At 38.9% G+C, this 12,664-nt stretch overlaps 1 protein-coding gene across 5 annotated transcripts in view; it reads right to left on the bottom strand.

Moving 5' to 3' along the window:
- FREM1 (FRAS1 related extracellular matrix 1) overlaps positions 1 to 12,664 on the bottom strand; it is a 168,804-nt gene that overhangs the window by 97,899 nt on the left and 58,241 nt on the right. For all 5 annotated transcript variants that reach the window (XM_033123895.1, XM_033123893.1, XM_033123896.1 and 2 more), the window contains 3 exons: positions 6,323 to 6,519; positions 5,537 to 5,627; positions 4,017 to 4,184 (listed from right to left, as the gene is read on the bottom strand). In XM_033123895.1, the coding sequence (XP_032979786.1) occupies positions 4,017 to 4,184; positions 5,537 to 5,627; positions 6,323 to 6,519 (456 nt within the window). The remainder of the gene's footprint in view (positions 1 to 4,016; positions 4,185 to 5,536; positions 5,628 to 6,322; positions 6,520 to 12,664) is intronic.

Here is a 12,664-nt window from a genome sequence, read left to right as displayed (position 1 = left end):
TATGGTTCTCGACTTTTCTCTCTGACATTTGCTTAGCATGATAACTTCAACATCCCTCCATGTTGTCGCAAATGGCAGTATTTTATCTTTTCTTATGGCTCCCTGGTGGTCTAGTGGTTAGGATTTGTCACCCTCCCTTATTTTCCTTTTAATGTCTATGAGATCATAGTTATGCTTTTCCCTTCATTCCTGATAGTAGTTTGTATCTTTTCTCTTTTTTCCTTGGTTAGCCTTGCCTGACGTTTATCAGTTTTATTAATCATTTAAAAAAAAAAAAAAAGCTTTGGGTTTCATTGATTTTCTTTATTGTTTTTGTTTTCAATTCCATTGAATTCTGCTGTAACATTTATTATATCTCCCCCTGTGCTTGTTTTGTTTAATTATCACTTCTTTAATTTTCTAAGGTGGTAATATTGTTTTGATTTCAATTGCATACATTTACTTGTGTGTATACACACAGATACACAAACATACACAGTATGATTTTAATTGTTCCCCCAAATATGCATTTACTGTTATAAATATATCTTTAAATACCGGGAGTGCAATATGTGCAGTTTACTCTTTGAGTAAGGACTTTATTTTCTTCATACATACATCAGAAGGAAACATTTAAAGTCTTGTTCCATGAGGTACCTCTGAAGAAATTAATAGAAAAGTTCCAGTACCATCTTCACATGTTAATTCATTTTTCAAGAATGTGGTATAAGGGACAAGTTCGTAAGTAGAACATGTTGGCTGAAAAATATTGTTTACTAAATATTTCCTATTTTAAGCATGGATGTATATAAAGAAGCAAGGCAGATCTATAAACCTGAAGTGTCTACATTTATCTCAGCCCTTGCATAGTAAAAGCAGCAATCAAATTGATTACTCTCCGTGGCGCTAAACTGAGAAAATGACATTCATCCCCAGGACCACACCCACCAACGCTCAACACATACGAGTATTTACACTAATCTGCCAAATGAGCAAAACCTATACCAAGTTCCCCTGGAGAAAAGAATCCATCTCTGTTTTCAAACTAAAATTTCTTAAAGACTTGGGAGATTGATTGGAGCTTTCCAACGTCAGTTGTAGCGAGTATTTTAGAGATGGAAGTGGCACAGGGAAATTGAAGATTGGAAACTGAAGATTCCATAGGAAACGGATTGATTTATTCAAACATTAGACTTAAATAGTAAACCATAAAGACATTTTCTGTAATAGAAAAACCCACTGCTCAACTGACTGATAATTCATTTGTGAGTAAGAAGAAAGTTAGAAGGGCTTGGGATATTTTATCAACACATTGACTGGGGGCCAAGAAGTGTTCCATGGTCACATAAGTCTAGAAAACTGTTGCATACAATTTCTTTACCCTGGAGATTTATGAGGCACATAAACATATTCAATACTCTGAGATCCTACAATAGGAATATATGTTAACTTTGTTTAACCTAGCATTTCCCCAAGTTTGTATTACTACACAAAGCAAGCAGATACAGTTGGGGGACCGAGTTGTATGCTCTGAGGGCCCCTCACAGATGGTCTGGATGCCCTGCCAAAGTGAGGACACAGCATTCTCCAAGGAAGAAATACTCTCCTCAGAGCAGCTGCTGGTCCCGGAAAGGAGAATGTTCCCTGAGGAAAGAGTTGGTAATCCGGACAGAACAAGAAATGGGCGAGGAAAGGGAAGTGAGCAAAGACAAGCTGAAGCCTCCACTCAGGGCCCTGCCCTATCCTGCCCACCAGGGCACAGCAGCCAGGAGCATCCAGATGCTCCAAGGGCAGCCCCGTGGATCATAGAAATTATGAGACCAACCAGCCTGAGACAGCTGCCCTCTGCTCTTTAATGAACTACAGCCACCAGCAAAGGAAAACATAAAAGTAAGAACCTTGTCTCCTTATAACCACCCTCACCCCTATCGTTTCCCAAATGTCTTACTCTCATCTTGCCAAACCTATATTTTCACTGTTGGTAGGAGAAAGAAATAAAGGGAGCTCTTATTTAGAGAGAAGTAATATCTTTGAAACAAGGTCCATATCTGCAGCCTCATGTTTTCCTGGGTTGCATTAATTAATATCCCAAGATGCTAATGTTCCAAGGAATATATTTGGCTATATTAGATAATTTTTAAATAATCGAGGTCAGACAATTTAGTTCACAAACTTAATTGTCCAACCTTTCGTGTGTGCGTGTGTGTGTGTGTGTGTGTGTGTGGAGAGAGAGAGAGAGAGAGAGAGAGAGAGAGAGAGAGAGAGAGAGAGAGACTTTCAAAAAAAAATACAATAAGGCTAATTTGGCCCCAGTAGTAAATTATTAACTTCTCAGTCCCTGCCCAAACCCAGTGCTTAGTGCTTAGGTTTCGGAGACTTCAGGTCAGCATGGTGTCAAATCCCCTAGTGGTTATCACTCAGCCCAACCACCTGTGGGTATTTGACATCAGGGAACTACTCCTGTGGCTGGTTTTACTGACACTACTCATTTAATTTTATTTCCACTATTCTCAGTTTTCTAAGGTACTATTTCATTTGTCCCATACACTGTAGAAAAAAGACAGAAGCCACTGTGCCGCTTTAGCTCCAAGTCGTCATAACTATTCCATCTACCTGGAAAGAAAGGAGGTAACTGTTTACTTCATCCTTTCTGGTTTTCTCCACAGATCACCTTTGTCTAGCAAGAGACTTGGCCTGCGTTGAATAAAAGACGATTTCTCCACGATTATTCTAGAAAAGCTTGAGCTTCTTCTTTAGATGCTGGGCGACTGCAGGCCTCTATCTCATACATAGGAAAGGACGGTCTGAACAAAATCTACTCAAATGAACAATTTTTCTAAAATATTTTCTCTACAGAGAATGTGATCTGGTGCCTGACAGGGAAAGAGGCAAAGAATATAGTTTATTTTATGGGAATTCTTTGGTGCATCTTCTACCAAAAATTGCAAGGTCAGAGGCCTGAGGTAGCAGGCCCGTGACGTAAATGACTGTGATGAGTTGGATGGGGACTTTGGTAACAGGGGAGCATGTCCTGTCCCACTGTGGCCACCGGGTATGTAGGCTCAATGTTGCCGGAGCTTCCAAATTTTCAATAGAAGCTAGAAATCTAGACTTGATATGGAACCTCCTAATGTTTCAAGTGTCGGCAACTCATTATTTTAAAATGTTGGTTTTTGCTACTGTTTTTTGTTTTTTTTATCCAACCCAGTTCTGTACATAGGATAAGCCTCTTGGTCCCTCAAGGTAAGACCTCGGCCTCGGTCAGGTGTAGAGATGGTGAGCAGTGAGCAAGCAAGGGGACATCAGTGCTTCCGTGGCTAGCTACCTGGGAAGGTGACCTTAGGGATGAGGTATGTATAGGTTCTAGTCCACTAAGGTTCCTAGTGGATGGGGTAATCCTACTTTGTCTTTTCGCTTTGTAGGGGGAAAATGAGCTCAGGAATAGACACACTAATTAAGGCTAGCATTCTGGTGGAGAGGAGGCAGGGTATCAAACAAACTTTCAGTATAAACCCCAGCCTTCTCAGATAAGATACACAAGATGGCATGGCTTTCATAGTTCAGTTTTAATGAAAGACCCCAGTACTTTAAAGTTTACATAAACATTGGGGAGAAGGATGGGATAGAATGGAAGGTCCCATCGTAATTCATTATGGAAAATTAAAAGCTTCTCTAGATTACACAGTGACATAAGTGGCCTGTGGTGAGAGTAAATAAAACCTTCTGGTTGTAAAGAGACCCATAATTTAATCCCCTTCCCGGGATCAGCATGTGAAATTCAGTGGAAAGGAAAGGGATTCTTATAAAGCTTTGAAAAGAATGCCAAATTCAGCAACTGGAAAATCTCACTTTATAAATAGAAAGTCCCATGGGAGGTGAAGGACTCCCCTTCCATTCTTTTCTTCCTACATTGTAGCTAGAAAATAAAAAGTTCTTTAAAATAGCCGAAAGACAAGTCAGCATTTCCAATAAGTCTTAAAGTCTTTCCTTGCTTTCCTTACATCCTCCTTCCTTTTCATCCTTCATATTGTACATACCTCAGGAACTTGGTTGTCCACTGGAAGAATCGTGATATTAAAGCAGATCCCGTGCAAAGTGCCACCATGCTGGTTACTGATGGAAAATGTGAACTGGACATGTTGGAGGTGGGGGCCTATGTCATGCATAGGTGGCATGTAGGCCACTTTCATATGGTTGACAGCATCCTGAAAAGCAAATTGAGACAGACACATGGGTGCCAATTTTCAAGGGTCAGAGACTTTCAGAGCGCTAAGTCTAAGAGAACCACCATGGTGAATGATATCGAACTTTGTTTGCCACCACCATCAATTTGATAATTCCAAAAAGGTCTATTTCATAAGTCACCTTTTCTAAAAATCAGGAGGGAAAATGACACAGAAATTAAGTAACTATGTCAAGTGCTTGAAGCCAGCCAGCTCTGAAAGACAGGAGACTGGAATTTTAACCCGGCTCTGTCAAAGGAGAGCTTCGGCGTAAGCGCTACTACTTTCAATAGCTGTGTGATACTAGTCAGTCTACTTAACCTGCTAGGCCTCTTTCTCCTCATCTGTAAAACTGATAAAATGACAACACTTACCAGATGGGGCAGACATACTCATTTACAACTTCTAACTACAGTGAGATTAGGCGTAATGAAGCCACAAACCACGGAGGTGGCTACTATCTAAGTGCTCATCACCATTAATGTGACCCCTGTGGGGATCTAAAGAGTAGATTCCACAGGAGTAGGGAGACGACTGATAAGAATTTTGGAAGTCAGAAGACGTTATGGGTTGAATTGTGTCCCTCTCCAAAAGCTATGTTGAAATCCTAAGCCCCAGTACCTCAGAATGGGACCTTATTTGGGAATAAGTTTGTTGTAGATGTAATTAGTTAAGGTGACGTCACAGTGGAGAAGAGTGGGCCTTTCATCTAATCTAACTGGTAACCTTACTCCTATAATAAGAGAAGACAGACAAACAGGAAGACGGTGGCCATGGGATGACAGAGGCAGAGGTTGGAGCAATACACCTACAAGCCAAAGAATGTCAAAGATCATCGTCGGCAAACCACCAGTAGCTAGGGAGAGGCAAGGAGAGATTCCACCGCATGGTTTTAGAAACAGCATGGTCGTGTCGACACCTTGATTTCAGTCTTCCAGGCTTCAGAACTGTGAGATAATAAATCTCAGTTGTTTTAAGCCACTCAGTTTGTGGCACGTTGGTACGGCAGCTCTAGCAACCTAATAGTAGATAAACTGAACTTGGTGGAATAAAAACATATGCACCAGGTCTCTAAATCACAGCCCTGCTGCTGGCAAAACAGTGCAAAAGTCTGTTGAATTACAACAAGATTTGGAAAGCATATCCAGGTTGATCAAACATTGTCAAATAGATGTCACATGCTTATTGCAAATGTACAAGCAAAAGGGATAAAGACATCAAGCATCTGTAATAGATGTCAAAGGCCAACCTCTAGAAGAGCAATACTAGGAGCCCCAGGACTTCTCAGAAGACACTTCCATCATATTCTTCAACATTTCAGCATAGCATCCTACCTGAGTGAATGACTTCAGGCCCAGGGCTGCAGGATTTTTGGTTAGCTTTGGTATGCTGTCCACCATGAATAATTTCCCAGCATCCAAGTGTCTAAAGAGAAATACAGGAGAACATTTTCACTCATTTTCCAGGTAACAAAAATTAAGTCAAATAGCCTACAACCAATTTAAAAAAGAAAAACCACAACAGTTCATTGTGGGAAGAAATCAAATGTTCCATCTTCCTATTCTCTCTTTATGTTGGGGGCGGGGGGGTTCTCACCTTAAGTCCAATATCATCAATGCCATTCTTATCGTTAATGCAAAAAATATGTACAATATTTTCTACTTTGCCATCATGAAAGTGTGTCTTTATTCTCATTCTAAAATTGTTTCAACACTACCACATACCTGATACAAGCCTCAGATATATTCACGCCACTTTCTGGATTGGAATCATAGAATATGACCATTCTGTGGCTTGCTATACCTTAAATTAATGTTATAACAACTCAATAAATTTTACTAAAAAGAAGAAAGAAGCATTCTTTTTAGGAAGGGGATTAAAGACTGCTTTAAGCCTTCCTAAGCCGAAGACACTATAAGATACAGGTCACTTACCCACTAATACCACTTTTGAAGGGAGGTATAAGCTTCAGATTAGAGTAAATGCTGAATTGAATTTAAGTTCATGCCTGACGAACAAAGCAATCGAACCACAGTACTATACACTGACACTTTTGACTCTGCAGTCCTATCACACAAACCTGCACTAACAGCCCAGGTGGTGACTTTTCATAGAGATACCTGTGGTGGAAGGAGAAAAATGGAGGAATTGTTATTGTATAGCGCAGCAACCTGTCATACGATTCTGTATCTATAAAATGTAGATGTTTCTTAGTTATGTAGGCCACGTCAGTTTCCTTGACAACCAAATTCCGAGAAACTCCAGGTGCCTCTTTTGGAAGCTGGTCATCCACTGGAGTGATATGAATTGTCACCACCTGGGAAGAAATGATCTATATCATTAATTTGAAATACCAAAAAGACACCCAAGAAAACATCCCAATCACCTAGTCACAGTGATTTTTGATGACTTTCAAAAACCGTCATTTATAATACACTTCCAATGAAATGATTCAGGAGCTATTAAGAACGTGAGCCAAAAATTAAACATTCTCCACCCATTTTATATTTTAAGAATGTAATTATCACAAGTCTAATTAATGCAGTCATAAGTGCTATAGAATGGGTATTTCTACATCTCCCTTCCACCAACAACCTGTACTTTCTTACCTCCCTCTATTCATTGATTCTAGAAATCTTGACATTACTTTTGGTTCCCCCCTTCTCCACCTACATATGTGTAACACACCTCCCAGTGTTTCTACTTATAAAATTCCTACAGTGACCACACCCCCTCCCACCCCAGCTGTCATTCCTACTGTTACTGGCCGAGCTCCAGTTTTCATAATTTCTTCCTTATGTTATTGCAACAGCTTTCTGTTAGCCCTGACTCCAATAGCTAATCTAGACTTACTTACCTCTAATGTTATCTTTTTTTAAAATGCAAATCAAATCAGGTTATTCACCTCCTCAAAAATCTTAAGCAATCACTCAGAAGGGACAGAATTATTCAAACTCCTTAGCATGCTCTCTAAGACTCGCTACAGTTTTTTATTTTTGACTTTTGTAGTGACTTTTTTGCCAATATTATGTTTTTAAAATTATGTTTTACAGATTTATTGTGATAAGACATATATAATCCTCCATAGTTTAGACAATCTATTTTTCAACTTCATCTTTTACTCCTTTCAACATTAATCCAACACTCTAGCTGTATACAAAGGACTGGGTCTTCAAACACACCTCTATGCTTTGGATAATGTTGTTTCTTCAATCTGGAATGCTTTTCTCCTGCTTTCTCCTGAGTTCTTCTTATAATTCACGGCTCTTCTTGAAACTTTCCCCAATTTCTCAGCTGGAAGTAACTGTTCCTGAATTTTGCTTATCCCTCAACAAACATTATTTTATGGTCCTGTATTATTAGTAGTTTCCACATCAGCCTCTCCTAGACTGGAAGTTCCATAAGAGGAGGCCCATAGTATAGTACAAACCACAAGGAATTTGGTGGTGAACAGACAGTTAAACTCCTGAGTGTATCACTTAGTAGCTACTGATCTTGAATAAGTCACTCAACTTTTTTAAATATCAATTTTCTTGTATATAAGTTAACACTGAAAACCTAACGGAGTGGTTATGAGGGCCAAGTATCACTACGTAGATAAAATATCTGGGACATAGTAGGTGCTCAATAAAAATTATTTTCATCTCTGTAGCTCTACCACAACTGGTAGGGTATTCTGCAGGTAGAAGCGCATCATCATCGGTGTTTGCTAACTAAATGAGTCAACATGCCCTTGTAATCTTAAGAATTTTTAAAACCATACTCACAGGTTTAGATGCTGCTAGAGGCCAAGGAGGATTTGCCAAACAGCTTTTATCATCACATTTTCTTAGAATAATCCACAAGTGGTGTGAGACAGCAATTATTTACTGTCTCTTAAAATGGTACATTTGCTTTGGTATCGTGGGTATTCTTGCCCTGGTTTTGATTTATTTTAACAAATGTAATATTTTAATTTAATCAGTTTATTTTAATAAATTTAATATTGTCACTGAAGCATAGATCAGCAATGCCAATTTTGTCTACAATAATGGTGTTCACAATACCCAATTTGAAAGTGAAGAGAATTCCTTTTTAAAGTGACGTACAAAGCAAAAACTAAAACATGGTTAAGCTTTTACTATGATATGGAAAATACTAGAACATCAGCTTGGCCACTTACAAGCTGTGTTCCCTGGGGCAAATCACTGAACCCCTTTGGGATCAGTTTTTCTCTCTGTACACTGGGAACAATAACACAATAACAATGGCTATTACACTGAAGTGTTGTCAGGATCAAATGAGATTGCTGGTAGTACAGTGAGTACTTGGTAGGAGGTGTTCAATAAATTAATTCCCTGTCTCCATCCTTCATTACTTTTACAAAAGTGTACAGCATATTTACTACTCCATTATGAAGCATTTCAATAATTAAACACTAAAGCCAGTCATCAAAATAAAGGAACACAATGACAACCATTTTTCGAGCCTCCTGGAGTCTGTGTCACAATTTTTTTTCCAATTATAGTTTTTTGCTAATCTACAAAGTTCAGAAATTCTCTACGGGGCCCTCCCAGCCATAGTGTGGATCAGTGAGGCTCCACTTAATTGAAAAACTGGGTTTAATAAGGAAACAATAGTTATTGTGCCTTCAAAGAGACCATTTTCCATGCTAATTTATTCTCCAATGTATTCTTTGTATAAAAAGAACGTACAAGCATGCTTTTTTATACCCCTGTAGTAATTCTTGGTGGGCACATTTTTCAACATGCTTTACGATCCCCTAAGTTGATGTGTCTTTACATATTTATGCATGTTTAAACAATTACAGTGTGTGTGTGTGTGTGTGTGTGTGTGTGTGTGTGTGTGTGTGTCTGTGGATGAGAAAAATCCTATTTGAAGAAACTCCATAGAGAAATAAAGTGTTCTCATTTTACTGAAATTTGGTTATAAAAAGACATTATTAAATACCCATTCCCAGAGAGGGGAAAACTAGTGCCCAGACCAGTCACTGGGCTCTAGCTTGCTGGCTTCCCCTATATGCCTCCTGTCTACTTATGGCCATAAGCACCCACAATACAGACTTGTAGGGAATCAGACTTCAGTACACAAAATGACAAAGCCTAACCTTGACCCTCAGAATTGTATTCATAATATATGTGACTTTCTTGTCGACCTGGGTTCTTGATCCTTTCTCTGCCCAGAGCTTTGATTCCTGCCTGATTCTTTACCTTACCTCTTCCTTTGAGATTACCCAGTGTTGTTTCTCAGCCCAGGAACTCCTTCCAATGCCAGTTGTGCCCACCGCATTTTCTGGCCTGACTTCTGATAAATGTCCACACCCTGGGTGCCTGTTCTCTCATCCTGTCACATTTCATTGCTCCCTTCCACGTCACCGACAGGATTCTGTGGCATCTGCTTCCTTTCTTACTCTGTTTCTTAGTCCTCTTTCTGCTTCTTTCTTTCATCCTTATTTTGGGCACTTCATTTTACTTCTAATGTTATTCTTTCTATTGGTTTATGACCTAAGGCTTAAGCTCTATAAAGCCCTCTACTGAGAAGGATAAAAAAGGAAATATTTTTCAAAAGCAAATTGAGTGGACTAGGCTCTATTTGGTGACAGTAATGACAACCAATATAACACGCGGGGGGAGTTTCTTGCCGATATGTAGACCCCTCTTAGGTGCATCAGATATGCAGGTACGTCTCTCAGCAGGAATATTCAGTTGGGAAAGATAAGAGGAGGTAAGAGGCATCCCTGCTTATATAACTTCCTTCCAGCTTTAATTATATTGTTTCTCATCTAAGGATATGCTTGGTTTCAGCCTCCATCAAAGGAAGTGTTCTAATAGTACGACCTAAACAATCCTGTGCCTTAGTTTAATTTAATCTTCAGTGACTGTGGAACTTTCTGATTACAAAAGCTCCCATCAAGTAAACATCTTCTCTGGACTTTTGAACAACTGAAAGTTACAAATTTTGTTGAATATTTTAAATTCACTTTTATTTGTAGGCCATGACCAGATACTTGTCCAAATTGAAGATGTTATCATCAGAAAACTATATCATCATTTACATCCTTTAAAAATTGGAGTTTCAGTGAAGTTATCAGGGTTCTACAACACAAAAATGATTACAGCACACACACAAAATACATGTTTTGTTCTATTTTTTAATAATTTTTTTAAATTTTTCAATTAAAGTTCATATACAGCATATTAGTGTTAGGTGTAAAACACAGTGATGAGACATTTGTGTAACTTATGAGATGATCACCTCAATAAATCTAGTACCCATCTGACACCATAGTTATTACAATATTATTGACTATAAACCTTATGCTATACTTTACATCCCCATGACTATTTTGTATCTACCAATTTGTACTTTTCCACCCTTCACCTTTTTCACCCTATCTGGTAACCCTCAAAATGTTCTCTGTATCTATGAGTTTGTTTCTGTTTTGTTTATCTTGTCCTTTAGATTCCAGATATAAGTGAACTCATATGACATTTGCTTTCTCTGTCTGAGTTACTCCACTCAGCCTAATACCCTCTAGGTCCTACCATGTTGTTTACAGATGGCAAGATTTCATTATTTTTGATGGCTGAGTAATATTCCATTGTATATATGTACCACCTCTTCTTATCTATTCAGGGACACCCAGGTTGCCTTCATATATTGACTACTATAAATAATGCTGCAATGAACATATGGATGCACATGTCCCTTCAAACTGTGTTTTGGGTTTTTTTGGATAATATCTAGAAGTGGGATTACTAGGTCCTTTTTTGTCTCTTGCTATAGCCTTTGTTTGAAAGTCTATTTTGTCTGGTACAAGTATTGCTGCCACAGCTTTTTTCTTTTTTTTTTTTTCATTTCCATTTTCATGAAATATCTTTTTCCATCCCTTTACTTTCCGTCTGTATATGTCTTTTGATTTGAAGTGAGTCTCTTGTAGGCAGCATAAGCAAAGGTCTTGTTTTCTTATCCATGCAGCTAGCTATCTTTTGATTGGAGTATTTAATCCATTTACATTTATATTAATTGCTGATAGATATGCAGTTATTGTCATTTTATTATTTATAATTTTTCTTCTTCTTCTTCTTCTCCTTCTTCTCCAAGAAGTCTCTTTAGCATTTCTTGTAATACTGGTTTGGGGTTGATTAACTCCTTTGACTTTTTCTTTCTTGTCTGGGAAGCTCTTTATCTGTCCTTCAATCCTAAATAATAGTGTTGCTAGGTAGAGTAATCTGGTTGTAGGTCCAGGCTTTCCATCACTTTGAATTTTTTGTGCCAATCCCTTCTGGCCTACAAAGTTTCTGTTGAAAAATCAGCTGACAGTCTTATGGGAGCTCCTTTATAGGTAACTATAACTGCTTTCCTCTTGCTGCTTTTAAGATTTGCTTTGTTTACAAGCTTTGACATTTTAATTGTGATGTGTCTTGGTGTGGGCCACTTTGGGTTCATTTGCTTGGGACTCTCTACATTTCCTGGACTTATATGTCTATTTCCTTCACCAGGATAAGGAAGTTTTCTGTCATTATTTATTCAAATGGGTTTTCGATTCCTTTCTCTCTCTCTTCTCCTTCTGGTACACTTGATGTTGTCCCAGAGGCCCCTTAAACTATCTTCATTTTTTTTGGATTCCTTTTTCTATTTGCTGTTCTATTTGGGTGTTTTCTGCCACCTTATCTTCTAAATCACTGATTCAATCCTCTGCTTAATCTAATCTACTGTTGATTTCCTCGGATATATTCTTCATTTCAGTTATTGTATTCTTTATTTCTGACTGGTTCTTTTTTATGTTTTCTAGCTCCATTTTTATGTTTCCTACCTCTTTGCTGAAGCTCTCACTGAGATCACTGAACATCCTTATAACGAGTGTTTTGAACTCTGTATCTTGTAGATTTCTTGTCTCCATTTTGTTTAGTTCTTTTCCTGGAGCTTTGTTCTGTTCTTTCATTGGGACATGTTCCTTTGTCTCCCCATTTTGGCTGCCTCCCTGTATTTGTTTCTATGTATTAAGCAGAACTGCCATGTCTCTCAAGACAGTCTCATGTAGTGCATGTCCTGCGGATCTCTGTGACACAGTCTCCCTGGTCAGCCGAGCCAGGTGCTCCATGTGTGCCCCTTTGTGTAGACTGCATGTGTCTTCCTTATTGTAGCTGATCCTTGGTTGCTGTTTGCATATCAATAGGGAGGATTGACCCTCAGGCTGGTTGATTATAAGAACTGGCCGTGATAACAGTGGAAGAGCTAGTATGCAGGGGCTGACCCTATGGATTAGGATTCACTTTAGCAGAGCTCTGGTGCCTGCCCAGTCTGCCTTTTGGGTGTGTCATCACTCAGAGGCAGCCAGGTTGTGCTCCAGATTGGTCCAAAGAGTCTCCTGGGAGGGGCCCTGCCACAGGCCAAGTTCAGCTTCAGCCTGCACCCTGCAAAGGTTGGCCACCTGGAATGAGACACAAAGCAATCCACAG

This window comes from Rhinolophus ferrumequinum, chromosome 12, assembly GCF_004115265.2.
Source record: "Rhinolophus ferrumequinum isolate MPI-CBG mRhiFer1 chromosome 12, mRhiFer1_v1.p, whole genome shotgun sequence".
Lineage (NCBI taxonomy): Eukaryota > Metazoa > Chordata > Mammalia > Chiroptera > Rhinolophidae > Rhinolophus > Rhinolophus ferrumequinum.
Note: the sequence above shows the minus strand (reverse complement) of the source record. Positions and strands in the feature narration are given on the sequence as shown.